The sequence below is a fragment of the Odocoileus virginianus genome, chromosome 20 (genome assembly GCF_023699985.2).
Source record: "Odocoileus virginianus isolate 20LAN1187 ecotype Illinois chromosome 20, Ovbor_1.2, whole genome shotgun sequence".
NCBI lineage: Eukaryota > Metazoa > Chordata > Mammalia > Artiodactyla > Cervidae > Odocoileus > Odocoileus virginianus.
This window is the reverse complement of record NC_069693.1, coordinates 45,405,593-45,433,316: the sequence shown is the minus strand read 5'-3', so window position 1 is coordinate 45,433,316 and position 27,724 is coordinate 45,405,593. Positions and strand designations below refer to the sequence as shown.

Genomic DNA, 27,724 nt, shown 5'->3' with positions numbered 1-27,724 from the left:
GGCCTGGTCAGGGCCGGGGTGCACAAAAGCAACGCACCTGGACTGCCCATGAGGGCTGCACAGCGGGCGCTCCTACCCAGGCTGGCACGGGGCGCTCTCCTGCCGCGGGAGCAGACCACCAGAGCTGGTCCCTTGGGAACGCTAGGCCTCCAGGGAAGCAGGTACCGGGGCTCCTCCTGGGCACGTCGGGGTCCCGGGCCGAATCTTGAGGGCGGGGCTACCGCGAGGGGGCGGGACCCTTCTCGTCGCCTAACGGGGATGACCAGACTTGGGGAAGAGGGCGGAGCCGCCCTCTGGCTGGGCGGGGCCGGCGCTCAAGGTGGGCGCCAGACTTGCGTTTCCGTGTGATTTAAAACAGCAACCCGTTGGTCCATTTGGTGGGACTCCGCGCTTCCGCTGCTGGGGGCCCCGGGTTCCATTCGCGAGCAGGGAAGTTCCTCGTGCGCTCCTCCCAAAAGAAAAAACAGAACAGCAACGTGGGCCTCTTTGGGCCTCTGACTCGATCAGAGATTCCAGGCATCCAGGCCCAGATGGGCCACAGCTTCCAATTTCCTTATTCTGGTTTTCCTGCCTAACTCACCGTTAAGACTGTGTGGAGAAGGGATGTGTTCGCTCCTTGGGCAGTCAAGGCTCCGCGATTTCTGGGACCCTAACCTCTCCAGGCCAAGTGGAACCTGACTGGGGAAAAGATTTCTATACTTTGAGAAAAAGATCATAACCAAGTAGGGAATCTGAGCCTAGCCGTGTTTTGCCGAGCACCAATGAACGTTCCAGTCTTGCACTTACTGTTTACTTGACTCACAGCCCCCTCCGGGCTCGCATCAACCCTGAAGGGACATCTGACTTCACACACCTCCAAGTGCACCCTTGAGTGAAGGAAGAACAGCTGCGCCTACTACTCTCCTCAGTTCACAGTGGTTTACGGTGGGTGCACAGCGCCTGCCACTCTGTGGCATCGCCTGCGGCCTTGCCCTGCTCTGCTGCTCCACTCCGGCCCTCAGTGGCTTCAGGGGCTTGCTCTGGATTGTTGTGTGCTGCTCCAGGGAGCAGGCCCCTGTTTTGGTGGGACCCTTGAACCTGGGTAGGTCTTGGCACTGTCCTTCCATAGAGGACACAGAATGAAAATGACAGTGTGTGGATTCCTAGGTTAGGTCACAGAAACACCTTATTGTCTTGAGATGCTCAATCTTGGAACCTAGTCACATGCTGGGGGGATACCAGCAGCTGTGTGAGGGGCCAGATAAAATTCAAACCCCATAGAGCCTGGGAATGTGAGCTTATATAATCAAGTTAAGACGAAGTCAGACTGGACCCTAAGCCTAGTCAGAACAGTGTCTTTACGAGCAGGAAGGTTACACACTTCGAGAGGAGGCATATGATGGACACAGAGACTTGCAGCCACGAGCAGAGGCTACAAGAGCCCCCAGAGCTGGACCGAGGCAGGAAAGGGATCTGTCTGGCACTCTGCCGGCCCACGGCTCTGTGGACACCCTGATTTAAGACTTTAGGACTTTGAGAGTAAACTTTCCGTTGTTTTGCGCTCCCCAGTTTGTGTTGTTTTGTTATGGCATCTAGTTAGTTACAGGAAATGGACGTGGGCCTCGCATGGCTGTCCTCACAGCCCCGAGGCCCTTGCTGATGGCAGAGATGTAGGCAAGTCTCCAGATGACCCTAACCCCTGGACCTTGTGTCACTCCAGCTTGAAAGCTGACCTAGTTGATGCTGCAGGGGGGCAGAGATGAGACTTCCATACTGAATCCTGCCGAAACGGGAGTTTCAAGAGCAAAGCAAATGGCTGTCCTGTGTTTAAGCCACCAAGTGGACTGCCTTATCACCCAGCAGGCTGCCCTGCCTCCTGTGACCTTGGGCTACAACCGGGAGTGGAGTAGGTAGGTGGGTCAGTTGATACTTAACTTGGCCCAGCACGCTGCACAACCACATGTGTGGCCCTGTCTCCCAGGCAGCACTGCCCTCTGGATTTTCCAACCTTATCTTCACCAGTGCAATGCCTAGGTTTCCTGTCTTGTGTTTTACTTTGCATTTCTTGATTTTTAAAATGATTTCAGACACTTCTTATGCTGATTAGCTTTTTAAATTTCTTCTTCTTAAGACAGACTGTTCATAGCCTTTGCTATTTTTCTAACTGGAGCTCCTGCCGTTTTCTTGTTGATCTGCAGGATTTTCTATGTGAAGAATCCATCATTCACTCGTTCTATGGAGGGCCACGGGCAGGGAGAGGCTAAAGAACTGGCCCAGGATCACCAGCAGGAAAGCTGTCTGATCAGGGGAAGGAGACAGCCTCAGGGCCAGCAGGGGCCCGCCCAGTCAGGCCTAGCTTGAGACCCACCTTCACCTCCACCTGCTTTGTGAGGGGGACTTTACAGTCCCATCCTTGAGATGTCCCCATCAAGGCCTGGACCAGGGATGTCATCATCCCCAGGCTTCACAGCTGGCTGGGACTCATGTCCAGGGCTGGGGGCTTTCCTCTGGAGAGGGCAGGGGTGGGAGACAAGGGCAGGAATTCAGAGGCCCCAGGTTCTGAGAGCAGGGCAGGGTGAGTGGGTGGATACCTGCTTGTTTGTTCTTGGGGTGCTGGTGGGCAGGTTATTCCTGCTCACAAAGGCTCCCGAGACAGGCAGCTGCCCCAGGGCACTGGGCCTGTGCCTGCCCTTCAGGTTATGTCCACTGGTACGCTCTGGCCTCTGGAGTCAACCTGCTGGGCTCAAAGCCAGCTCTGCTCTGGGAGGTATGGCCTGGAGGAGGCGGTCACTTCTTCATGCCTCACTTTCCTCATGTTCTCCTGCAGAGCCCTGGGACACTGTGCACACAGGATGCAGAGTCAAGTCCAACTGAGCCTTTCCTAGGGACCTGCCCACTCCTTTCATGATGGGCCTCTGCCGTGGTGGGGGGGCCGAGGCTCTGCTGTGGGGGGCAAACCGCCCACCTCCTTCCCTGGCAGATGCTGTCTGGGGCTTCGTCCAGGCCACCTGTCTTGTGCTCTCCAGGGGCCCCTGGGTGTGCTGTCTACCTGGAGAGCAAAGCTGACTCTGGAGAACTCTTCAGGATAAGTGCTCCAGGCTTAGGTCCTGCCCAGTGATGACCTCTGACCCTGCCAACCCTCTAGGCCCCCCAGAGTGTGTCTAACACTAGAGAGAACGGCCCCTGCAAGACCCCACTCCTAGGCAGAGGGCTGGGAGGCAGGCTGAGTTTGGCAGTGAACCCCCCTCAGGGTCTCTGGGACTGTCTGGTTCCTGCCGGTCAGCCAGACGTGGCTGTACTACTCAGGCCTCAGGCAGGCCAGTAGGATGAGGAGCAAATGAGCCACGTGGAGGGAGAGGCCAGTGACCTTTTTATTTCCAGTTGGGTCAGTGGCTGCCCAGGGGCCTGTAACAGTTTGTGGGCAGGCGGTGGGCTACAGGCAGGTCTGACCCAGGGTTCGCACCGACCCCAAAGGGGCTGAGTGGGGGTGGGGATTGGTGGTGGAGGGTCTCAGGATTTCCAGGCCCACCGCCAAGGGTGAAGTGTGGCTCAGAGGTCCCAGACATGGGCAGATGCCCTGGGGACACCCGGGCCTCCAGGACAGAGTGGTCAGTGTCCAATAAATAAACAGCACGGTCTGAAGCCACCTGGGCCTTGGGCCTCTGTGGGGGCGATCAGCTCTCTTCTGGACTCAGACAACAACCTGGCTCAGGGGGTTCCGAACGTCACAGGAATGTAGGGGAGCAGAGCTGCCCTCGGCCAGGCCCATAGCCCCTTCAGTCCTCGTGCTAGCTGTCAGCGGCCCGAGCCGCCAGGACGTTCATCCTCCCAGGAGCAGAGGGGCCTCCTTGAGCCCTGGGGGCCGATGTCACGCGGGGGCAAGAGCCCCTCCACGGCTGGCCTGCTGCCCCGTGCAGGTGTCTCCTGGCCAGTCCCTGGCCGGCTGGTCCTCCACTACTTGCCCAGGGCCCGCCGGGGCAGCAGCTCCACGTAGCTCAGGGCGCTCTGCAGGGATGTCAGGCAGTAGCCCTCCTCTCCTATCAGGTACCTGCATGGAGGCGATACCGGCACCTGTCACTGAAGGGGCTGTGGGGCAGAACCTCAGTGCTGAGGTCCCACAGGGGCTGTCGGGGGCTCCTCTGGGCTGCGTGCTGAGGTGGCCCAGGGACAGGCTCGAGGACCCCACCTCTCATGGATGAACTCCTCCAGGGCTGCACACTCCGACACCAACTGAGGGAGGCCACTCTTCAGCGCCACAAAGGACAGGATGGGCAGCAGGTCATCAGCACCACTGTTGGGGAGACACACATCTAGCCAGGAGGCTCCAGGGACCCGGGCAGGGGGGCCCGCTTAGTCTCCAAAAGCCTGAAGCTCCAGCTGAGTCCCTGGAGCAGCCTTGAGCTTGCTGGCTGCTCTCTGTGCTCCTCCCACCCGCCGGCCACAGGGGGTGGGGGTGGGCTTGGATCAGCATGATGGAAGACTACCAGGGAGCACTGAGGCCAACCCGAATGGGGCCCCCGTGCTGCAGAGCCCAGGGCTGGGCCAGGGAGGAACCGTTCCCCCTTCCTGTGCACTTGCCCGAGCCTAGGGACAGGCTGCTGGAGTGGGCGGCCCATGTTCCCAGGCAGCCTGTTCACTCCTGGGATCAGGGTCACTCATTTGCCACGCCTGGTACCCCAGACCTGATACAGGAAGCCTCTCAGTGAGTGAGGAAGTCCCTGGGGGATGGTCAAAACCCCGGTGAAGGCCCCACGGGTCAGTGCTCTCTGCCAGAAGAATGAAGGCACAGACCAGGGACTCCTGTTCGCACTTCCCTGGGAGCCACAGACCTTCAGGGACCCTTCCCACCCTCTGGCTCCTCAGAAATCCTGAGGGAGCTTGTGTGGGGGCTCTGAAACACTTTTAGTTCTGGGACCCTTTCACCTGCAACAATTTTTTTTTGAGGCCAGATGGTAAAATGGTGAAGGCAACCCCAGGCCTCTGCACAGGTAGGCGCCACAGCCTGCCCACTCGGCTGCAAGCACACATGCCTTCAGGGCGACCCTGGTCTCTGGCACAGGGTGGCAGGAGGCAGAGCCCTGGCAGGTCCAGAGGGTTCACCAGTACCAGGGCAGGAGACTGCCGGCTCTAGGCCCGTCCAGGTGAGTTAAGGCAGGACACAGTGGGGAAGGCCCCTACCCGCCTCGGGAGTCTGGGCAGGGACTAAGGAAGCTTCCCCAAGTGTAAGACAATATGACACAGAGGGGAAGCACAGGCTTCGAGAATGCCACCAGAATACAGAGGGGCAGGGCCCTGTCCTCTGCAGGGCTGGAGCCAGGAGTCTTTGGTGGGAAGGGCCTCAAGGAGAAGCAAGGCAGAACCCCAAGCACCCAGTGCCAGGGCAGGGTGAAGCGCTTCCGCTTTCCTGAGCCTCTGAAGGCAGCCACAGACAAGCCCAGGGCGCTGCCCCCACCCCAGGCCCGCCCACACCTCACAATCGCACCCTTCTGGGACTCACATAGCGGCGATGCCAGGCTGCAGTGCAGCCTCCCGGGCCCGGTAGTAATCCTCCGCACAGGCGCAGATGACCCGCAGGGCCCGAACTGAGGCACAGAAGCCAGGCTTCGTGTGAGGGGGTGGGGACGGTGTTCCAAACGGCCTGGGGCACCGCCGCACCCCCACCCCGTGCAGGACCGGGCAGAGAGGACAAGCATCGCTTCTGTCCCAAGGGACTCCTCCCCACCAGACGGCCAGGCTGTGGCTCAGAGGTGTGGACTCAGGGTGCCCCGTGGGACGGGACACTGCTCTCCCTTCCCAAACCATCCCCTCACCAATGCACTCCAGCTTCTTCTGGGGGCAGCTCTCCAGAACCAGCAGCCCCAGCTCCTGGGCTGCGGCGCAGTAGGGGTAGGGGCCCGCTCCCGCGGCCTCGGGGTCCTGGGGGAGGAGCCTGGTGGGGACGCCGATGGCCGCCGGGGGCGCATTCCTATACAGCTCCATGCTCCGGCTCAAGGCCGCCTCCCGCAGGCGGTGAACGCTCCTGGAGTGGAGAGAGGCCAGGTTCAGCAGCCCAGAGACAACGACACCGGGGCAGACAGAGACCGGGCTGGGGGAGCCGGCCACGCCCAGAATCCTGGACGGTGGGCGTGGCACCGCCTGCGAACCCGAAACACCTGAGGCTGGGAAGGGAAGGCGCCAGCGGCGGGAAGCACCCAGGTGGACCTCGGGGGGCAGGGGCCCACCTATAGACGGCCAGCAGCAGGGGCCACAGTGGGGAGAAGAACGGCTCCTCGATGCAGGCCAGGCAGCGGTCCTTGGAGGCGGCCGTGTTTAGGCCTTCAAAAGCCAGGAGGGTGAGCGAGAGCAGCCTGTCTGCCGGGAGCAGAGCCGGCTCAGCGGGGACCTCCAGTCCCGCCCCGCAGACAGCCTCCTCGGGGTGGGCCTCGCCGCAGGTTGCTTCTGGGCTCCTTGGGAGGGCGCTCTGCCTGCCTGCCTCCCCTCCCCTTGAAACCCTGCGGCCTGGTAAGCCCTCATCCCTGGGGTCACAGGGTCACAGGTAGCTGCCCAACCGCCCACCTGCCTTGGGGCCTCACCGATGGCATCGTGTATTTCCTGCACCGTGCCCTTCAGCTGCTCCAGCATAGGCTCCTTCCTCACCCCTGGGGTCTGGGGCTCAGGCCGCCCCCCAGGGCCCCAGCCCCTCCTCTCAGGAGTAGCCAAGAACTGTTCTAGGTCCTCGAAGGAGCTGTCCTTGCCCAGCAGCTGGGGTGAGGGAGGCCCTGCGGGGCTGCTGGGGCGGGGTGGGCTGGCACAAGGGCCATCTGGGGGCCTTGGGGCTGGGCTGGGATCCGGGGGGGAAGGCATGCAGTAGAGGCTCTGAGAAGGCCGGAGCCGCCGGCTTCCAGGAGCCAGCAGCCCATCGGCATCCGGGGGCAGGGAACAGCAGCCAGGAGCGGTGCCCTTGCTCACGATGGGGTACAGCGCTCGGTACACTGCACACTGGAGCTTCTTGAGGAGCTGGGAGATGGGGTGGTCGGGAACGCTGTGAGTGGGGTAGAAGCAGTGTAGAGGGCAGCCCCGTAGGGCTGGCGGCTGCAGCCTCCTCACCAGGCTCTGGGGTGGGAGCTACAAAGCCCGCCCGACCCCCCCACCCACTGGTCATGTGGCCCCACTGTGAGGGATTTCAGAGAAGGGACTCGTGGATTAAGCCTTGAGGGCAAATGTCCCGCCCCTCTGAGAAGGCAGAGGCCTGTGAAAGGCCATCAGGGGCCTAATGCCCCTGCAGTCACCCCAGACCTCCTCCTCTTTCCCTCTTAATCCCTGCTGGAGGGATCTGAGGACCGATACCTGAGCAGGTGGGAGACCAGGCTGGTCACCAGGGACAGGTCCCCCGGGCTCCTCTTGAGCTTGGCCTTCCAGTGCTTTGGCCAGTCCTGCAGGACAGGAACTTGGGAGAGAGCCTGGAAGCCCCTCCTCCCTCACCAGGGCTGCCCCCTGGGACCAGACCTCCCCACCCCGCTCCGCCCAGCACTTACATGGTCTTGTTCATACTCCAGGATGGCGGCATAGAGGGCCCGCTGCTCCCGCTCCTCAGGGGTCAGGGCAACCTGGCTGCAGAACCTCCTGGAAGGAAGGACAGGTCTGGGGACCTCAGGGCTGGACGGAGGACAGGTCTGGGGACCTCAGGGCTGGACGGAGGACAGGTCTGGGGACCTCAGGGCTGGACGGGCAGGCGCGGGAGCCCCCACCTGCTCCCCCCACCCCCCAAAGTCCTGGGACTGGAAGCAGGGACGCACTTGTTGGCGGCCTCCTGCAGCCGCAGCCGGCGCTCTTCCATCTTCCTCTGCAGCTGGGGCAGCAGAGTCAAGGCCCTTTCCGAGTGGCATGTATGGACCCCAGGCGTCCCTGAGCCCTGCCGGACACAGGCCGGTGGGGTGGGTGGAAGAAGGCAAGTCCTAGTCGACCTGAGGGGTGGAGAGGAGTCTGTGGGTGCTGGGAGGGGCAGGGTGGCCTGTGCAGAGGCCAGGAGGTGAGAGAAAGCAGGATGGGCAGAAAGCACTGCCTCCCGCTCCCCCCTACAAGGATGCTGGGCTCTGGCACCTCTCCTCCCTGCCTCCTCCCTCAGCTTAAGCCTCTGGACCCCAAGGCTGGATGGAAAGGATACTGTGTCCTCCCGGGCCTTAGCGATCACCAGGTTCTCCATCATCTGGCGCTGCAGGGACAGGGTCTAGGACAGGAAGAGGGAATAAGGCCTGCCCCCCTGGCACCCCCACTCCACATGGTCCTGGGCCCCACTCACCAGGGATGTCTTCTGCATGGCCTGGCTGGGGTCTAGCCGGGCCATCCGGGCCTCATAAGCAGCTTTCAGCTTCTGATTCTGCAGGGAGGCCTCTTCCAGGGGTGTCAGCTCCCTGGAATTGTGACAAGCTGCTGGCCAAGCTCCAGGAAGGCCAGGAACCCTCCAGTTATCTGAGGACCCCTCCTAGCCCTCCCCTGAGATCACAAAGTGAGGAGGTGGTGATCGGGGCAGCAGGGATGTAAAGGAGAGAGGAGGTCTGGGGTGGACAGGAGACAGCTGCACCCCTAAAATATGGCCCTACTGCCTGGATTCCAGACCTTTAAGCAACTCAGTCATATGAGTTTCTGAATAGCATTGAAACTCTCTGAAGGCACCATGTGGGCTAAATAGCTAGTTTGCAGCCCACAAAAGGGAGGTCACAGTACTCTGTAACAGCTACTGACAGCCCTCTCACCATCCAAAGTTTCAGTCTAATATCTTCCTGCTTTCATGGGTGGGAGGAAGTAAGCTGTGGGGCACAAGACTGTCCTGGGATGGGAGTTGGTGCCTGGCCCTCCCCCAGAGCTGCACATGCAGGGACAAAATGTAGCAGTGGCTCAGAGCCTGGCAGCAGGAGGAGCCCGTTCTCTTGCCTATCCTGCTGGGGTTCTGGCATTTGTGTCTTGGGATCTTTCATCCGCTTTAGAAAGCAAATTGTCTTTATCTATTCAAATAATGCTCCTCTTACATTTTCTTTGTCATCTGTTTCTGGATAGACCTTCCATGTCTTTTTCATATTTTCTTTTTGTGTGTGTGAGTCATTCAGGAAAACCTTTAACCTTTTATCCAGTTCTCTAATTCCCTCTTCAGCTATGTCCACTCTGCTGTCACAAACTTGTACACTTCTTTTTGGGTCCATGTGTGTATTTTTACAGGAGAATATAATGTTTCCATTGCTTTTTATTAGTTTTTAAAAATAATTTCAGTATTTCTTACTACTACTTGGTTCTTATTTGACCTCTATTATAAATAAGGGTCAGATTTTACAGTTTCTTGTTCCCTAAAGGTATTTTAAAACTTTCTTTTTATTTCCCTGAATATAGACAGCATGATTGTGTTACAGTCTGTGTCCCATAATTCTATCTGAAGATTTTTCAGGTGTGTTTCTGCTACTGCTCAAACTTCTTTTTGTGCATGGTTGTCTCTGACTATGTACTACACATTTCACGGAAGTTGAAGTTCCTTTTTCCAGAGACAATTTGCATTTGCTTCTGCTAGGCACCAGCTTATTTCCATTCTAGGATTCCTTTTGACTAAAGCCACCACCGTTATCTCACCGTGCCTCCAAACCCAGGCTTAGCCCACATGCCGTGCTGTCCCATCTTACTTCTTAGAACTTTGTGACTCCACGACCTGAAGCTTCTGGAAGATCTCAGGTGGCAGGAACGGAGAGAGCTTCCCTCCCTCATCTGAGTACACCCGGCGGTGTCGACTAGCAGGGGAGGGCACGGGCGCAGCCACAGTCCTCAGGCATGTTTTCCCTGTAAGACACACACAGCCAAGGACCCGCATAGGGGCCCCACATTCCACAAAGGAGAGGCAGGCAGAGGCGGGGGGATGCCCCAAGAAAGCTTTCTGCTGGACACCTACCAAGCTTGCCAGCTGTTGACTGGGCCCTCTCCAGACACTGCTCTGCCAGCTTCAGCATCTTTGAGGTATCAGGGGTCACAGTTTCCCCAGCTTCTGGGAGCAAGTGACAAAAAAGATGGTCACAATCCCCTCTGTCACTGATCAGATTCTTGCTGAGATACAAGCAAAGGCACCCCCCTTCCTTATTTTGGACTACTTGCCCTTTATGTGGCTTACTTGTCCTTCTGCCTGGACCATCAGAGCTTTTTCTCTAACTAACCTGGCCTTTTCTCCCCATGGACAGCTTCACATGTACTTACAGCCCCTCCTCCAGGTGGGCCCTGCAGGCAGTGTGGCTGTTTCGCAGAGATCACTTCCTCACCCATCTCCAGGAGCCCCCCACCCCGCACCCTGCATCTCATGCATCCCAGGGGCATCTGTTCTCTGCTCTGCACTCCCTCCTCTGGAATCGCTCCTGTCAGCAAACTCATGCTGGAGGAGCTGCCACCTGACAGTCTCCCATGGACCCCACCAGCCCCAACTCCTGACCCACCTCCTAATGCCTTCAGGGCCAGTCCCTCACTACACCCTAGTTCAGCCGCCAGATTTCCACTCATCCACTCATGTGCTGCCCTTCTCCAAGGGTCCCTGACTCCTCATGGTCTTTCCTCTGGGACATCCCCTCAGGGCCACTCCCACTGTGCCCTCCTCCGTGTGCTCAAAGCTCTGCTGAGCTCCCCAGGGTGGTGCTCACTGTGGGGACGGCCACCTCCCTGACTATGTCAGGCTGCCATACGCTGGGTGCAGACCGTGCCCATGATGGAGGCCTCAGCTCCTGCCACCTCCTGCTCTACCTCCAGAGCTCGCTGGCCCCCACCCCACCCTGGCACCTCACTGTCCCCTGAGAAAGTCTGCTAAGGCAGATCTTTAGAGAACATTCCCCAAGCTCTTCACTTGCCCACCTCCCGGCAGTCCCATCACTGCTGTCCCCATGGTGGGAACCTCCTGGAGGCTCTGCTGCCATGTTGGCCTCTGCCCACAAAGCATCCATTGAGCTTCTCCTCATGCCAGGACAGCCCCAGGCCCACCCAAGGCCCTGCCTGCCCCAACTGCACCTCCCTCTCTCCAGACTGCCTGTTTTGTATCTGGCACCCTCTTTGCTGCAGAGCCTCTGGGCCGCCCCCAGCCCCCAACCATCGTGTATCTCACTCCTCCCAGGACTGGGGTTCAGCATTCAGTCTGTGGTCGTGTCCCCATCCATCTCTGTCCCCCGAGTCACAGCAGCCATCCCTTCCTGCTCCATGTCACACTCATGCGAGTGTTCAGGTGTTCACCTGCTAATGACCAAGCAGGTAGGACATGGGACACGCCCAGGTCTGGGGCCAGGAGACCCATCAAAGGCCAAGCTGTCCACGGTCTGGGCAGCACAGGAGAAGCTGTACCTTTAGTGGCCTCCACTTCTTCCAGCAGCACCTGGGAGATGTAGTGGATGCTCCTCAGGTATTCTGTATATGCCTCCTGTGCCCAGGGGAGAGAAATGACATAGATCATGCCATTAGAGGCAAATAATTCCATGATGTCTGCTTGCTGCCCTTTTGAAAACAGTAACCATGGTGCCTGCTTATCTCTGAGATACACCTTCATTATCCGAGCTGGTTAGCTGGTAACTGCTCTGCCTGGAGCACAGAGAATAACCCATTTTTCTAGACTTGAAGTTGGTGTCACTCCTTTCTCTCCAGCACAGAAAGGAATGGAGGTTCTCATTCAGTGGGTCAAGAAAGCAGCACTGGCGGGTGCTGCCATTTCCACTCTATGCAACAAGTTCTTTTCCTGTATAACTCAGGGGCCATTCATTCAATGGCTTTAAAGAATTATTTCCTGGGAGGTGAATCAGGGACTGTGTTGTAAATCTTAAAGAGTCACTTTCTGACTCAGTCTGGGAAAACCCTGGGCACGCAGGAGTCTATGCCACTAGAATGCTGGCATTTTCAAACGTGTGACCCTCCTGGTCAGGGGTGCCCGACAGAGCTCAGGGCGTTTGGAATGACAGCATGGGGCCTGCTTTTTGTTTGTTTCCTTGCATCCCAGTTCTCGTTATCCACCTTTAAGTCTACACTTCAGATAAAGATAAAATGGATTCCGGGAAGGATTTCTGACTTGTGGGGGCATTTGCTGCCCTAGGATAGCGACTTGGGAAAGGAAACGGATGGAAGACCTGAACGACTCTTCCCTTGGGCGGCCCAGAGTGGTTCTGCCGGCTTTTCCACGCGGTTGCCACCTTTAGGATTAACACCGGTTCTCAGAAACAAGCCGCACCCCTCCCCCGCCGGCACTTCCTACCAAACAAGCTCTGAAGGCGACTCGAAAGCCGCAGTTAACCTCTTCTGCGTACCGTCCCCTTTGGGAATCTGACCAAATCTACAGGGTCCGCCTCCAAACTACACAAACACACGGGACTGTCTGCCAGATACACTTTGGAGGGCTGCTTCATAGAATCTCCTGAGTCCCTTCACAAATAAAAACGCCTCGGCTCCAACCGAACAGCTAAACAAACGAGGGGGAAAAAAAAAAAAAGATAAGGCGGGAGCTGTCCAAGGTCACGGCCCAAGCTGGAGCCGGCACCCCGGAGTCTTCAGAGAGGCCTGGAGGTGCCCTCCCCGCGGCCCCGCCCTCGCCCACGCCCACCAGGCCGGTCGCTGGTCGGCGACCGCCCCCGCCCCGCTCGGCTCTGCCCGCCTTACCCGGGGCCGGTTGCCGGTGTCCAGCTCGATGGCCCCGTTGGCCAGCTTCATGGCGCATTGCAGTGGCTTCACCGAGCCGTCCCCGGCCGCTGCGGCCATGGCGCCGGCGGGGGAGGCGGCGGCGGCGGCGGCGGCCGAGGGGCGGGGCGGCCGGCTTGGGGCCCGGAACGCAATATGTGGAGGAGCAGGTGCCGCCCGAGCCCAGGACCATAGGAAAAGGTGGTACCAGAAAGGGCCCACTTCCGGCAGCCCCGCCCCGTTGGCTCGCTACGCGCTCTGCTCCTGGGGCCGAAGGGGCGGAGGTGGGGGTGACGGAGCTCTCAGATAACCTCCTTACGCTGTAGCCAAGAGCGTGTAAGTGCAACTGCTGCTGCCCGCACTCCACGTCGGTGACAGACGGCGCCCCTTGCCCTCAAGCCGTGCTGCTCTGCCCTCCTCACTGCGCTCCTCCCCTCCTCACTGCGCCCCTCCCCTCGTCACTCTCCGCTCCTCCCTTCACACTCTCCTCTCCCTCCCCTCCGCTGGTCAGTCCGCCCCATCCTGGTCTCTTCATCCTCCTCCTTCCTCGCCCCGCCCCTCCTCTTCGCCATGCCCCGCTTCCAGTAAGTCCAGCGGAGCCGAGCGGCGGAGTCGAACGGAAACGACCGAGCACAGTCCGCGTAGCGGATGAGAGGCTCTGGACGTCCTACCTCTCGGCCCAGCTAGCCGAGCGGGGCCGAGCGGTATCGAGCCGGGCCGGGCGGAGCCGAGTGGGGCGGAGCTGGGCCGGACGGAGCCGGGTGGGGCCGAGTTGGGCCGAGCCGGGTCTGACGGGGCGGAGCGCTGGGGCCGAGTTTAAGCCATCTCCACGGCTATGAAGCGGGACCGGCTCGGGCGCTTCCTGTCGCCCGCGGCGTCCCGGCAGCGCGGGAGCTCGGGCCGCGGCAGTTGTGGCGGAGGCCGGGCCCGGGGCCGCCCCGCCCGCAGCGGGCCCGACGTGGCCGAGGCGGCGGCCGTGGTGGCGGCGCGGCTGGGCTGGGGCCCGGCGCGGCCCTGCGGGGACGCGGGCGAGGACGGCGCAGACGAGGCAGGTGGGTCCGGCCGTCCGGTCGCGAGGGGCGGCGGGTGGGGCCCCTGTGACCGTAGAGTGCCCCCGGTGGCCACCGGGACCCCGCGGGACCCCCCCCGGCCCAGGGTGTCTCCTCAGAAAGCGGACTAGGCCTCCCTGCTGGGAGGGGTGAAGTGGCCTCTCCGGGACGCCGCAGCTGCGCGGGGTGTTCTTTTGCAACACAGCTGACCCATCGGCTCCCCTCAGAGCTCGCGGAGTAGTTTAGTGGTCGAGTCGTGCCGTCTGTCGGCCAGGCCTGGTTTCAGTCGTGGTTTTGCGCTGTGCTTTTCGGATAATGGCTGAATCTCTCAGGGCCTCAGCTTCCTCTTCGCTAAAACAGAACTGAGGATTAAGTATAGGAATGCCCGCCGCCCCCCTCGCCCCGACAGACTGTATGGGGGTTAATATGCACTTGGTCTTAGTGTCATGCTTTTGCCCCCTCAGAAAGGACTTCAAGCTGCTCTCCTATAATCCCGGGGCAGAGAGGCAGGGGCATCGTCTACTCCTGCAGTCAGGAGCAGAGACCCCCGGGAAAGCAGTGTGTGGACACGATTCCTTCGCTTCTGGTCTCAGGGGAGTGGTGTGAAGAGGAATGAAGTTTCCAGCTCAGTTTATGACGGTTCTATAGCTGTGGAGGCATTTATATACTCAAAACTTTTTTTTTGAGAAAAAAATTTGATGTATAGTTGGCACATAACATGATGTTGGTTTTAGGCATACTAGCTAACATCCATCACCACTCCAAGTTAGCAGTCTTTTTCCCTTGTGATAACTTTTAGGATCAACTTTTAAGAGCTCTTAGCAATTTTCAGATATACAGATAAGTATTATGTTGTGGTAACTATAGTTACCATACGGTAGACGATGTCACCAGGACGTACTTTATAACTGGAAGTTTGCACCTTTTCATCACTGCAACCGCATTTCACTCAGGACCTCACTCCCCTTCTTTCAACCAACAATATCTTTAATGTAATTATTAGTTCATGATTTTCTCTTTTTGTAGATTCCACATGTTAGTAACGTCATATGGTATTTATTCTACTCCATCTGACTGATTTCACTTAGTATGATGCTGATAATGTCCATCTTTGTCGTTGGAAATGGCAAAATTTTTCTTGCTTGTTAATAGCTGAGTAAATAGTCTATTGAGTATATATACCACAGTTTATACATTCATACATTGATAGACACCTTGGGTATTACAGATAATGCTGCAATGTATATAGGGGTGCATGCATGTACCTTTTCAAGTTAGTGTTTTTTATTTCCTTAGGATAAATACTGAGCAGTGGAATTGCTGGACTGCATAGTAGTTTTATTTTTAATTTTTTGAGGAACCTCTATGCTGTTTTCAATAGTGGCTGCACCAAGTTACATTCTCACTAACAGTGTACAAGTGTTCCCTTTTCTGCACATCCTTACCAACACTTGTAATTACTTGTCTTTTTGGTGATGGCCATTCTGATAGGTGGGAGGTAAATGTCTCATTGTGGGATTTTTTTTTTTTCCTCATTGTAGTTTTGATTTGCATTTCCCTCATGAAGTAATGTTGACCACCTTTTCATACACCTGTTGGTTATCTGCACGCCTTCTTTAGAAACAGGTCTCTTTAGAGCCTTTGCTCATTTTAAAAATCAGATTATTTTTGTTATTGAGTTGTATGAGTTCTTTACATATTTTGGTTATTAATCCCTTATGTGATACATAACTGGTGAGTATTTTTTCCTATTCAGTAGGTTGCCTTTTCATTTTGTTGATGGTTTTCTTTGCTGTGCAGAAACTTTTTAGTTTGACATAGTCCCATTTATTTATTTTTGCATTTGTTACCTTTGCTTTTGGTGTCAATCCAAAAAATCATCTCCAAGACCAATGTCAGGGAGCTAACCATTATGTTTTGTTACATGGAAGGAGAAGTCTTTCAGGTCTTTAATCCATTTTGAGTTGAGTATGGTATAAGATGGTCTAGTTTCATTCTTTTGCATGTGGCTGTCTCAACACCATTTTCTCAACACCATTTGTTGAAGAGACTGTCCTTTCCCCATTGTATCTTGGCTTATTTGTTGTAGATTAATTACCTATATATACATGAATTTATTTCTGTACTGTCTATTCTGTTTCATTAGCTTATGTGTTAATTTTTTTTAATTAAAAATATTTATTTAGCTGTGTTGGGTCTTAGTTGTGGCATACAGGATCTTTGATCTTTGTTGCAGTATGTGGGATCTTTAGTTGTGGCAAGTTCCCTGACTAGGGATTGAATCTTGGCCCCTTATAATGGGAACGCGGAGTCTTAGCCACTGGACCATCAGTGAAGTCCCTTTATGTGCCTCTGTTTATGCCAGTACTGTACTGTTTTAATTATTGTAGCTTGGTGGTATAGTTTGAAATCAGGAAGCATGATGCCTTCAACTTTGTGGAGCTTTCTTGGCTGTTCAGCATCTTTATTGGTTTCATATAAATTTTAAGATTTTTCTATTTTTGTGAAAAATACCAACGAGATTTTGATAGGGGTTGTTTTGAATTTGTAGGTGACTTTGGGGAGTGTAGACATTTTAACACTCTCTTGTTAATTAATGTCAATTGTCTTATTATTTGATGTCAATTAATTATTCCAACCCATGATCATGGACTACTTATTTGTGGTTTCAATTTTTTTTGTCAGTGTCTTATAGGTGTCAGTGAACAGGTCTTTCATCTCTTTGGTTATATTTATTCATAGGCATTTTATTCTTTTTGATACAATTGTAAATCCGAGTTTGTTATTCGTGTATGGAAATCAACTTATGTTTGTATATTGATTTTGTATTCTATAACTGAACTTGTTTATTCTAACAGTTTTTTTGGTGGAGTCTTATAGAATTTTCTGTATGTAACATTATACACAAACCGATTGTCTTGCTTCTGTCTGTATGATTTGGGTGGTTTTTATTTTTCTTGCCTAATTGCTTTGGCCAGAATGTCCAGTACTGTGTTGAATAAAAATGGTGAGAGTGGGCATCTTTGTTTTGTTCCTGATCTTAGAAGACAGCTTTTAGCTCTTTACCGTTGAGTATGATGTTAGCTCGGGGCTTGTCGTGTATGGCTCTTATTATGTGGTGGTATTTTCTATCTGTATACAGTTTATTGAGGTTTTTATCATGAATGGATATTGAATTTTATCCACTACTTTTTCCTCCATTTATTGAGAGGAGTGTGATTTTTATTTTGTTAATGTGTGTCACATGAATTGATTTGGGAAGGTTGAGCCATCCTTGCCTCCCTGGAATACATTTCAGCTGATCATTGTGCATGATCTTTTTAATTAAGTGTTGAGTTCAGTTTGCTGTTATTTTGTTGAAGACTTGTACATCTATGTTTATTAAAAATAAATATTATTTTCTTTCCTTGTTGTGTCTTTGTCTGGTTTTAGTATTAGAGCAATACTGGCTTTGTTTGGAGGCATTTAGAGTTCTTTGAAAGGATTTTCCACTCAGAAGACCCTCCACTGGCCATTCTCCCAAAAGACTGTGTGTTCATCTGGGAGCCTGGAGCCAGAGCCCTGCCTCTGGCCCAGACCTGGACTTGTGTTTAAGGGGCATGTCTGAGGAGGTCCCACTCCAGGAGCTGGTGGGGAGTGGGGGTGGGGTCTGGTGGAGTGTGGATCTCACCTCTTCTGGGAGCTGTGTTCTGCATGCCTGACTTCATGTTTCCTGTGCTTGCCCAGGAACTGCCCGGGCCCTGGCCATGGGGCACTGTCGCCTTTGTCATGGGAAGTTCTCCTCCCGGAGTCTCCGCAGCATCTCCGGCAGGGCGCCTGGGGAGAGCTCAGAAAGGCCACCCCCTGGGGACCGTGTTTTCATCCGAGATTTTCAGCACCTCCTGGGCGTGGCTGTCCACCAGGACCCAGCTCTGTCCCAGTTTGTCTGCAAGAACTGCCATGCCCAGTTCTACCAGTGCCACGGCCTCCTCACATCTTTCCTGCAGCGAGTCAATGTTCTCCCGACAGGCCGCCGGAAGCCTTGCACAAAGTAGGCGCCCCTTTCCTCCTTTGCTGGGGGCATGCAGGAGACCGTGTGAACAGGGCTGCGTGGGCACAGGGCAGCCCGGGTGCCTGGCGAGGCAGACACTCATAAACAGCAGCCACTGGGTGTGTGGGGAGGCTGACAGGAGAGCACAGGGCAGGGAGGGCCTGGTGGGTGGCCTTGGAGGGAAAGGCTCAGCCTGCACACTCAGTGGCCACTGGGCCCCATGCTTGTCTTGGTGAGCAACTCTGCTCCTTTGCAGGGTCGGTGTCCAGCCACGGATGGGGCCGGAGGAGGGAGCGTGTGTGGGTGAGTGCGCCCCCAGTGTGGGGTTGCAAGGTGGGTGGGAGGTGGGGGGACCCAGATGCTGACTGGCCACGGGCTGGCGTCTCTCTGCCTTTCCTCAGTGGACCTGATTGCTTCGAACCCCCAGGGCCTGCGTGGCTTGGTGGGGTGGGTGCACAGACACGCGGCCGGCTGTGGGGCCCTACCTAGCCTCCAGAGGACGCTGTCCTCCGAGTACTGTGGTGTCATCCGGGCCGTGTGGGGCTGCGACCAGGGCCATGACTACACCATGAACGCCGACTCCAGCTGCGGGGCCCTCTTGCTGGACAGCGCTTTGGGTGTCAAGTGGACGTGGGACAAGGATTCAGCCCCACGACTCCCCCAGCATCGGGGGTTCAGCCCCACCGGGGCTGCCCCTCAGAGCTCCCAAAGCAGAGCAGCTGCGGCTGGGGCTGAGACCGAGACACTCCCCAGCATGGACACAAACCGGCTTCCTTCAGATGGTGACCCAGTGGGACCGGGGCCGGGACCCCCGTCTCAGCCAAGCCTCCCCCAAGGTGGGACCTCAGGTAGGCGGCTCCTCTGGGCTATTTGACCAGTATTTCTGGTCCTGAGCCAGGCAGGGTCCTTGGCAGGAAGTGGGTGTTGTGGTGGTAGCAATGGTATCGTGCGTAGAGGGGCCGGTATAGTGACCAGGGCAGCCCTGGCACTGCCTCGTGCATGTCTGACGGCAGAGGGGGTGACCCCGCTTGAGCGCCTTCCTTCAAGGTATGCTCCCCTGCCATCCAGGCTTCCTCCAAGCCTGCTTGGGGCCAGGGCACGGAGGGAGGAAGAACCCGGGCCTTCGTGGGGCATGAAGGCAGCTGGGATCAGGGGTTGTCCCTAGCCAGTGCAGGTCACTCCCTGGGCCTATCAGTGCCCTGTGGGGCCTGATCCTGTGGCCCTGTGTGTTGGGTGAAGCTGTTCGCCAACATGGTATTAGGAAGGCCGGACCGGCTTCCTACCCATGTCTCTCAGTTTCCATGTGGGTGCCAGGCTGCTCCTGCGAGTAGATGTTCAGCCACCAGATGGTTCAGAGTGATGCGGTGCTCATGCTGAAGGGCTTCATGGTTCTTAGAACTGCTTGGATTTTTGAACTGTGTGCCTGCGGTACTTGGATACCAGTGTATCCGATGTTCTGAAACATCCCAGAGTGACTGGATCTGAACGTCTGGGGCAGGGCTGGATTTGCTGCTGTTGCTACTGTTGGCAGGACATGAGGGTGGCATGGTGGGCTTGGCTGTGCAGTGGCCTTGGGGGGGGGCCAGGAGGTGAGTGGATTTGGAGGCATGGGAGCCCTAGGCGCCCTGTCATGCCTGTGGGGAGGACTACTGTGCTGTTCCCCTGGGGTGACAGGTGACTGGAGTCTTGTTCTTTGTTTCCCAGGGCAATTGGGTGAGAAGCAGGTTCCATCTCCAACCTCGGATGATCGGGTAAAAGACGAGTTCAGTGACCTTTCTGAGGGGTGAGAGAAGAGTGGGTTTACATAGCCTAACATTCCTCCTTGGCAACCCAACGCCACCATCCCAGGGGCTGAGGCCTGGCTCTTGCTGGCCTTCCCCTTTCTCTGTTGGGAGGAGGGCAGTGGCAGGGGGTGCTTAACAGGCTTCCTTTTTTGATTGGGGGCACTTTGGACCTGATGGAGCTGCATGGGAGGCCCAGCCAGGTGTGGACATCACTCTGTTCAGATGGTCCTCTGGTTGCTGGCTCGTCTCCGCCTCCAAGGCTGAGTTTTATGCCAACCCCAGATGTTACTAGAACAGAAGCCAGCCTCTGGCTGTTTATCATGGTGTTTGTGATGTGGAGTGGACGACAAATCTAGAGGCAGGCAAGACCACCTGTCTGCTCCTGGCCCCCCCCCTTCTTGGTCTCCAAGACCAAATCTCTCGGGGTGGAGGCCGCACTCCAGCCGACCTTTCCACCCTGCCTTGTGTGCTGTGGCTGGACCACAGATGCACTTTGTCCGAACAAGTAGAACGACAGCGTGATTTTTGGTGCCAGTGACAGATGACCTAGGTGCTGGAGGAGAACCAGTGGGTGCCAGAAATCCACCCCCCACCCCGGGTCAGGAGGCTGTGGCTGTCCTGCAGCCACCAGCCATCCTTGGGCCTTTCTCTGTGGGGAGGGTGGCAGCCTGTGGGGCGGCTGAGGCATGCCAGCCAGGCTCTGTCTGTAGACTAGCAGAGCTAATGTGACTCACGTTTTAGGGTAGAGTTTACAGACGTGCAGATCTTTTTCAGGCCTTTGTTATCCTTTGAAATCACTGACAGCTCTCCTGTCATTTGGGTAGGTGTTTATAGTTAACGGGAGTGAGGTGACATTCTAAAAGCCCACTTGGTGCGAAGCCACCTCTTGTGAGGGTCTTCATCTCTGCCTGGCGCCTCGTAGGCTGACTTTCTGAGTTTGGGGTTCTGGTGTGATGAGAGGCATGGCTTACCGGGGATCCTCAGCCTGTGACCCTGGTTTGCCCTTTCTGTTAGAAGATGGTATTAGAGGATTGGGGATTTTAGGCCTTTTGAGAAGTAAAGCATGTAGTGTGGGGATCCACATGGTGTTAGACAGGAAGTTTCACTGCCTCCGTCACCTGCCCCAGAGCGTTGCTGAAGGTTCTCTTCTTTCCTAGAGATTTCCTGAGTGAAGATGAAAATGACAAGAAGCAGAACACCCAGTCCTCGGATGAGTCCTTTGAGCCGTACCCAGGAAAGAAGTAAGGGAATGGTGGTGCCATGAGCTCCCTGGGTTTGGGGGTGTCCAGTGGGTGACCTGGAGACCTGCATCTGCCCTGAGGGCAGCAGGGACCAGATGGTGGCTTGCCGCTGTCTGCCTTGGTCAGCACACACTTTGCTTCTCTGATGACCTGACCTCACCAGCCCAGTGAAGGGTGGCTTCTTGGTGACCCAGGAGGACTTTCCCAGTTCAGCGCAGGGACCTGGCCTAGTGCAGCCCTGTGAATGTGACTCAGCCACCCACCCATGTCTGCTCTGGTGGCCTCTGATTCCTCCTGCTCGCCTTCTGCCCTCTGTGCCCAGGGCCTTGGCAATATGGCCACCTGGCCCTGCAGTTGCTCTCGGGTCTACCTTTGGCCCTGTTCCCTTGTTGAGGCAGCCCACCTCCCACAGGGTTTTGTGTCCTTGCTCCGTGGATCCTGGCAGGAGGAGGCTGCTTATCACTGTGTTACCCGGGGCCCAGGAACACCGAAACATCTCCAGTTAGTAGATGCCCAGCTTGGGCTTCTGACATAGAATGAAACCACACCATCAGCCAGGAAAGCGCAAAACAAAATGGAGAAGCAGACACAACTTCCTTTCCCCTTTGTGGGTGGAGATGAGAGGCAGTGGTTTGGGAGTCCCCAGTTGGGATGTGGGGCTGGGTCACAGCCCTCGAACAGGCCTGAATGGACAGACGCTGCTGGGCCAGAGGGGGCATCAGGAGGGCCAAGTTGGAGGGACCAGGTCTGCTGCAGCAGGAGCCCTTGCTCTCCACCCTGATCTCCATGAGCCCACCTCTTATGTCCTGCTGCCAGCAGTCCTAGGGCGACTGGCGTGGGGTTAGGAGAGGGAAAGTCCCTGCCCTGCTCCAGGTAGAGATGGCAGGCAGGCAGCCCCTCCTTTCCTGGGTTTCCGGGAGGGCGCACAGACACATGCTATAGGCCAGGACACACCAGGTGTGTGTTCAGAAAGAAAGTGAACTCGCTCAGTCATGTCTGGCTCTTTGCAACCCCATGGACTGCAGCCTGCCAGGCTCCTCCATCCATGGGATTTTCCAGGCAAGAGTACTGGAGTGGGTTGCCATTTCCTTCTCCAGGGGATCTTCCCAACCCAGGGATTGAACCCAGGTCTCCCGCATTGCAGGCAGATGCTTTAACCTCTGAGCCACCAGGGAAGCTGCAACGTGTTCAGAGGCTGTGGTCAAATGGAACATTTTAGTGGAAGTTGTGCCTGTGGAAGGCTGGAGCCCTGGGCTCTTCCCTGATGGCCTCTTGGTGCCTCCGGCACCACAACACGAATGCCTGCTGACGTCCTAGGATGCGGCCGAGGTCCATATGACCTTGCAGCAGACGTGCCCGTCGAGGTCCTCAGCCACGCAGACAGGAGGGGACACCAGCTGCCAGGGTTCCCACGGGAGCCTGAGCGGCCACGGGGAGGTAAAGCACCGGCAGCCCCAAGTGGGGCCTGTGAGCGCCATCCTCCCGCGCCTGCGGGACCCCAGCCCCTTGTCCTTCAGGGACGCACTGGGAGACCTGGAGGCTGCCCCTGCTCAAAAGGAACATGTGATTTGGCGCGAGCAGCGGGCACAGCTCAGCTCTCACTGGGTGCCTGAGCTGCACAGCAGCGGAGGGTGGGAGCCAGGACCATGGCCGGGTGACAGAGAATAGTCATAGACAAAGAAGGGCAGGAGCAGCCTGTGCAGTTGTTGAAAAGGTTCTTGTTAATATACTGTTTGAAGAGGAAAACAACTGTTCATGTTTTTATTTGTGGTACATTAATACACAACAAAGGTTACTGTTTTACCATTTTTTAAGTGTACAGTTCAGCCGCATTTCAGAACTTTGACAATGTTGTGCAACCGTCAGCACTGTTTCCAGACTTTGTCCATCCCACACGCACTCTCATGAAGCAGTGACTTCCGCCCCTCAGGCCCTGCCAACTTCTAGTGTACCTATCCATTCTGGGGACTCTGTGTGTCCCTTTGCTACTGGCTTCTGTCACTCAGAATAGGGTTTTGAGATTCTTCCATGTTGTGACCTGTCAGTTTGATTCCTTTCTATAAGATTCTATTAAAGGGACTTCCCTGGTGGTCTAGTGGTTAGGATGCCACGTTTCTACTGCTGGGGACATAGGTTTGATCCCTGGTCGGGTTGCCATGCAGCACAGCCATGGTAGGGAGGGACCACATTTTGGCTGCTGTCAGTAGTTCTAGAAAGGTTGGTGTAACAATTATCTGTTTGAGACCTCTTTTTGATTCTTTGGGTCCTGTGGTACTTTTAACTTTCTGAGGAACTGCCATAGTTTTCTACAGCAGCTGCACATTCTACATTTCCTGCTGCCAATGTGCAGGGGTTCTGATTTCTATATATCCTCACCAAACCTTGTTATTTTAGGTCCTGCTAGTGGATGTTAAGTAGTATCTCATAGTAATTTTGATTTGCATTTCCCTAGTGATAGTGATGTTGAGTGGCTTTTCATGTTTGTATCATCTTTGGAGAAATGTCTGTCGAAGTTCTTTGCCTATGTTTTAACTAAGTAGTTTGTTTGTTTTGCCACTGAACTGTAGAATATATTTCCCCTTTTTTCACTGAAGTCCAGTGTTCCTATTTTTACTTTTTTAGTTTACTGTGCTTTTGGTGTCATATTCAGGAGAAACCATAACCAAGTCTAAAGTCATGGAAGATTTACCCATAAGAGTTTCACAGTTTTCACTTAGATTTAGGTCTTTGATACATTTGAGTTATTTCTGTGTATGGTATGAGGTATAGATCGAGCCCCACTCTTTTGCATGTGGATATGTGGTTGTCCCAGCACCTTTTGTTGAAAACACTGTCCTTTCCCTAGTGAGTGGTCTTGGCACCTTTGTCAAAAGTCAGTTGATTGTACTTGCAGGGGTTTATTTCTGGTCTCTCAGTTCCTCAGTATGTATGTCTATCCTTATGCCAGTACCACGCTGCTTTGATTACTGTGGCTTTGTAGTAAATTTTGGAATCAGGAAGTGAATTCTTCAGCTTTGTTGTCTTTCAAAGTTGTGTGGCTATTCAGTGTCCTTTGAAATTCCATGTGAAACTTAGGATTTTTTTTCTACATTGTAAAAAAACACAGAATTTTCATAGGGATTGAATGTATAGATTGCTTTGGGGGATTATTGCCATCTTTACAGTTTTAAATTTTCCAGTTCATGAACATGTGTTTCTACTTGCTTAGGTCTTAATTTCAGCAGCATTTTCATAGTTTTATATGCCAGTCTTTAACATTTAAAGTTTACTTCTAAGTATCTTATTTCTTATGATGCTATTAAAAATGAATAGTTTTCTTAATTTCCTTTTTTGGACTGTTCATTTTTAGTGTGTAGGAACAGGACTGGGTTTTAATGTGTTCATTTTTCCACCCTGCAACTTTGCTCAATTTTTCTATGTAGCTTTTTTTCCTACATATAACATCATGGCATCATGACTAGAGGTAATTTTCTTTCCTGTTAATTTAGATGCCTTTTCTATTCCTTTGCCTAACGGCTCTGGCTGGGACTTTCAATACTATGTAGAGAAATGGTGAAAGTGGGCATCTCTTGTCTTGCTCCTGATACTAGAGGAAAAGCTTTCAGTAGTTTGCCTTCTGTTCCTGACAGATTTCCTTACATTCCTGGATCTAAGAAAAGGTGTGCATGTCTCTTTAAGACTTTGAAGAACACCAAGGGGGAAGCTGCTCTGTCTGGCCTGGTCCTCAGGGCCCCGTAAGACTAGCTGAGGTGCCCACTGCCTAGGGTCTGCAGTGGGGAGACAGCAGCGAATGTGGAGCTCCCCCCTGGTTGCTGGGGGTCTCCTGGCAGGTTCCAGGATAGTGGATCTGGATCTTCTTTCTAGCTTCCCCAACTCCACGATTTTCCCTGGTGTCTCCAAAGTTGTGTTTTTGGTGTTGACGACAGGGAGTGATACTTGGCCCTGAAGGCCCACTCCTGGGTCATGAGGTGGCTGAGCAGGGCCTCCACTTTCCCACGGAGTCTTTCTAGCTCTGGTGGCCAAGTGTTAGTGTGAAGGTCAGGTGGTCAGCATGGGGACTGGAGGTTAGCCCTGGAGATCCGAGGAAACCACCTCAGTGTTTAAAGAAAAATGAACACCGCGTATGCAAAAAGATCAGAAATATTACTGACCAGTGTTGTCTTTTCCTCCAGGGTGTCTGGTAGGAAAGGTGAAAGCAAAGAAGCCAAGAAGTCAGAAGAACCAAAAATCCGAAAGAAACCTGGACCCAAGCCGGGCTGGAAGGGCAAGCCGCGGTGTGAGAGGTGAGGGGCTGGAGCGGGGGTTGCACAGCCTATGGGGGCCATGGTTCCATGTGTGCTCTGCATTGCAGGGAGGAACTACCCACCATCTACAAGTGTCCGCACCAGGGCTGCACGGCCGTGTACCGCGGGGCCGACGGCATGAAGGTGAGGGGGCTCCCAGGAGAGTGCACCCCCAGCTCTGCTGACAGGGCCTAGTTGGGTCTGTGCCTTCGTGGAGAGAAGGCCTGTGCGCTGCTTGGGGGTGTTGGCTGGACTGGGGGACTCACGCCCCCGGTCCCTCTCACAGAAGCATGTCAAGGAGCACCACGAGGAGGTCCGGGAGAGGCCCTGCCCACACCCCGGCTGCAACAAGGTGTTCATGATCGACCGCTACCTGCAGCGCCACGTCAAGCTCATCCACACAGGTGTGTCCCCTCCCCTGCCCCCTGCAGATGGGGCTCCGGGGAACTGACACTGAAGAAACTCTGGCGCTGTCCTGTGTCTATTGTGGTCTATTTTTACATCATTGTGTGTGTTCGTCGCTTAGTCATGTCCAACTCTTTGCGACCCCATGAACTGTAGCCCACCAGGCTCCTTTGTCCATGGGATTCTCCAGGCAAGAATACTAGAGTGGGTTGCCATTTTCTTCTCCATTTACATCATTACTGGAAGAAAATGATATATGCTTTTCAGATTATAGAAGTGACCTAAACTCATGGTAGCAACTGGTGGGAAAAGTATAGGTAAAGTGGTGCCCCAGTGATCACTGCCATCAGCATGTGAGGTTACTACCCCTTCTCTCTGAACACGTGTCCACGACCTTGGACTCGTGTGTGCCTATGCTTGTCATTGCTGGTTCTGCCCAGAAGGCAGCTCTCCCGACGTGCAGCCCCTACATCCAGATAGTCCATTCTAAACGATACTTTTCCTCTGTTGACCTCTGTACAAATGATTGACTTCTTCACTCTGATTTGCCCACTTAATGGCTGGCTCACAGTCCCTCGGTTTCACAGCATTTCATGCTGTGAGTGTTCTTGTCCATTACTCCTGACACAGTAATTCCCTGGTCAAGAGTCAAGCCGTTGTAACTCAGTCTGACCACAGTCATCGTGACCACGAGCAGTTTTTATTTTCAGCACAGAACAGTCTAGACCTCACACTGTCAGGACGATTGCTCCTAGTCAGGGAGGAGCCTGCCTGCAGCTGCATCAGGTGCTGGTAGATGCTCAGTGATGTAGGAAAGAAGCATGTGGTGGTGCCCCAGGTGCATGGCTGGGGGTGTGACGTTAAAGTTTTGTTGAAAAGCTCTTTTAAGACTGACTTCCACAGTGGGTACCCCAGTGGTGGGCCCAGCATGGGCAGTCCCTAGAGTAGCAGTAGCTGCAATCAGTCATCTGTGAAACTGCACTGATTGGGCTTCCTCTAAGAATTGGTGCTCCAGAAAATAGGAGGTTTAGGGAAACATGCTACAGCCAGGTGACGTGGGTCATAGCTGTGTCATCTGTGAGTTAGGTGCTCGGGCACCGAGTGGACAGTGTCAGGGCCTGTGGTCACTCCTTATCTGGTCCCCAGAGGTGCGGAACTACATCTGCGATGAGTGTGGACAGACCTTCAAGCAGCGGAAGCACCTCCTGGTCCATCAGATGCGCCACTCTGGAGCTAAGCCTCTGCAGTAAGTTGGGGGTGGTGGCCCTCCCGCTGGCAGCACCCTGGCCCTGGCTCACTGCCCCCATCCCATAGGTGTGAGGTCTGCGGGTTCCAGTGCCGGCAGCGGGCATCCCTGAAGTACCACATGACCAAGCACAAGGCTGAGACGGAGCTGGACTTTGCCTGTGACCAGTGTGGCCGGCGGTTTGAGAAGGCACACAACCTCAACGTGCACATGTCCATGGTGCATCCGCTGACGCAGACCCCAGACCAGGCCCCGGAGGCCCCACCCAGGCCCGCAGCAGGGCAGGTGGTGAAGGCTGAGCCCACCTGAGGGCCTGCCCGCCCTGAGGTCAGGGGTGGTGACTGAACTTCAGGCCTGTGGGCAGAGTGGTGTCCTGACGCACCCCCACTATGTGTGCTGGGTGGTGATGGTTCAGTCCACGGCTTGCGGGGTCTTGTGGCCTCTGCTCTGGGACCAGCAGTTTCTTCTCCTATAAGCAGAGTAACTTGGGCCAGATGCAGATTTTTTAGAGAACTGATTCCTCTTCCCCACTAAAGCAATTGAGATTTGTAACCCACTTTTCAGGGCAACAAGAGCTCCATGTTATGCTTGTAATAAATTATTTACCGAGGAGCTGGGCAGTGCCCTGTGCAGATCGGGTCAGAAGACCTGGGGCTCCTAGGAGAGAGAAGGATCCAGCACAGCCTGCCGCCTGCTCAGGAGAGCAGCACTCACTTCCGGGTCACAATCTTCACTCACAGCCAGCAGCTGCAACAAAGCCCACATGCTGGACCCATGCTACCCCCTGTCCCTCCCAGGCCTGGATGCTGGATGCCAACTTTCCCCAAGGCGTCCAGCATCCTCATGTCACAGAGTGACATGGACCTAAACACAGACACAATGGTGAGCACCTGGGTGTTACCTCTGCCACGTGCAAGAAGCTCCTTTCTGGGCACCGAGGTATCAATTGCAGCAGAAAGAGACGGGCGTTTGTTATCAGGCTTACGGGGTCGCCCTGGAAAGAAGATGGGCAGAGCCAAGGTCAGGATCCCCACAGCTGTGAACTGTGCCAGGAGCGTCACC

The 27,724-nt window shown here is 55.1% G+C and overlaps 3 protein-coding genes across 12 annotated transcripts in view; 1 reads left to right on the top strand and 2 right to left on the bottom strand.

Moving 5' to 3' along the window:
• Window positions 1-53: 53 nt before the first annotated feature.
• On the top strand, window positions 54-27,274 carry ZNF276 (zinc finger protein 276). 4 transcript variants are annotated; one of them, XM_020885297.2, is made up of 11 exons: window positions 54-161; window positions 17,400-17,703; window positions 17,960-18,006; window positions 18,105-18,551; window positions 19,408-19,486; window positions 20,645-20,728; window positions 24,901-25,011; window positions 25,080-25,155; window positions 25,298-25,415; window positions 26,563-26,662; window positions 26,731-27,274. In XM_020885297.2, exons 2-11 carry the CDS (start codon window positions 17,420-17,422, stop codon window positions 26,969-26,971), a joined length of 1,587 nt encoding a protein of 528 aa, XP_020740956.2. In that variant the 5' UTR covers window positions 54-161; window positions 17,400-17,419; the 3' UTR covers window positions 26,972-27,274. The 4 variants fall into 4 exon arrangements, with proteins under 4 accessions (XP_020740956.2, XP_020740955.2, XP_070307484.1 ...); XM_020885296.2 differs by lacking the exon at window positions 54-161 and adding an exon at window positions 12,868-12,960; XM_070451383.1 differs by lacking the exon at window positions 54-161 and adding an exon at window positions 13,454-13,676.
• Window positions 3,332-12,717, bottom strand: VPS9D1 (VPS9 domain containing 1). Of its 4 annotated transcripts, none has more exons than XM_020885292.2 (15): window positions 12,607-12,717; window positions 11,308-11,383; window positions 9,887-9,979; window positions 9,624-9,777; window positions 8,258-8,369; window positions 8,123-8,185; window positions 7,755-7,807; window positions 7,494-7,581; window positions 7,306-7,391; window positions 6,552-7,000; window positions 6,201-6,330; window positions 5,790-5,998; window positions 5,477-5,561; window positions 4,166-4,270; window positions 3,332-4,027 (listed from the first exon to the last, which is right to left on the bottom strand). In XM_020885292.2, the coding sequence occupies exons 1-15, from the start codon at window positions 12,703-12,705 to the stop codon at window positions 3,934-3,936; spliced, it is 1,896 nt and encodes a 631-aa protein (XP_020740951.1). In that variant the 5' UTR covers window positions 12,706-12,717; the 3' UTR covers window positions 3,332-3,933. The 4 variants fall into 4 exon arrangements, with proteins under 4 accessions (XP_020740951.1, XP_070307483.1, XP_020740953.1 ...); XM_070451382.1 differs by having other exon boundaries at window positions 6,201-6,294; XM_020885294.2 differs by having other exon boundaries at window positions 9,887-9,976.
• FANCA (FA complementation group A) overlaps window positions 26,098-27,724 on the bottom strand; it is a 39,869-nt gene continuing 38,242 nt past the window's right edge. For 2 of the 4 annotated variants that reach the window (XM_070451375.1, XM_070451374.1), the window contains 2 exons: window positions 27,564-27,656; window positions 26,098-27,409 (listed from right to left, as the gene is read on the bottom strand). In XM_070451375.1, coding sequence (XP_070307476.1) covers window positions 27,320-27,409; window positions 27,564-27,656 — 183 coding nt within the window. In that variant the 3' untranslated portion in view covers window positions 26,098-27,319. Of the gene's footprint in view, window positions 27,657-27,724 lie in introns of all 4 variants that reach the window. The other 2 variants (XR_011482254.1, XM_070451376.1) reach the window with 2 other exon arrangements.

What these genes read in the sequence shown, in the direction of transcription:
- VPS9D1 (XM_020885292.2), bottom strand. Translation starts at nt 12,705, where the DNA reads ATGGCCGCAGCGGCCGGGGACGGCTCGGTGAAGCCACTGCAATGCGCC. An exon ending in AGAAGTGGAGGCCACTAAAG is followed by an intron (nt 9,980 to 11,307) that starts GTACAGCTTCTC and finishes ACTTGCTCCCAG; the next exon opens with AAGCTGGGGAAACTGTGACC. An exon ending in CCATGCAGAAGACATCCCTG is followed by an intron (nt 8,186 to 8,257) that starts GTGAGTGGGGCC and finishes TTCCTGTCCTAG; the next exon opens with ACCCTGTCCCTGCAGCGCCA.
- ZNF276 (XM_070451383.1), top strand. Translation starts at nt 13,460, where the DNA reads ATGAAGCGGGACCGGCTCGGGCGCTTCCTGTCGCCCGCGGCGTCCCGG. An exon ending in GGAGGAGGGAGCGTGTGTGG is followed by an intron (nt 18,007 to 18,104) that starts GTGAGTGCGCCC and finishes GCCTTTCCTCAG; the next exon opens with TGGACCTGATTGCTTCGAAC. An exon ending in GAGCCGTACCCAGGAAAGAA is followed by an intron (nt 20,729 to 24,900) that starts GTAAGGGAATGG and finishes CTTTTCCTCCAG; the next exon opens with GGTGTCTGGTAGGAAAGGTG.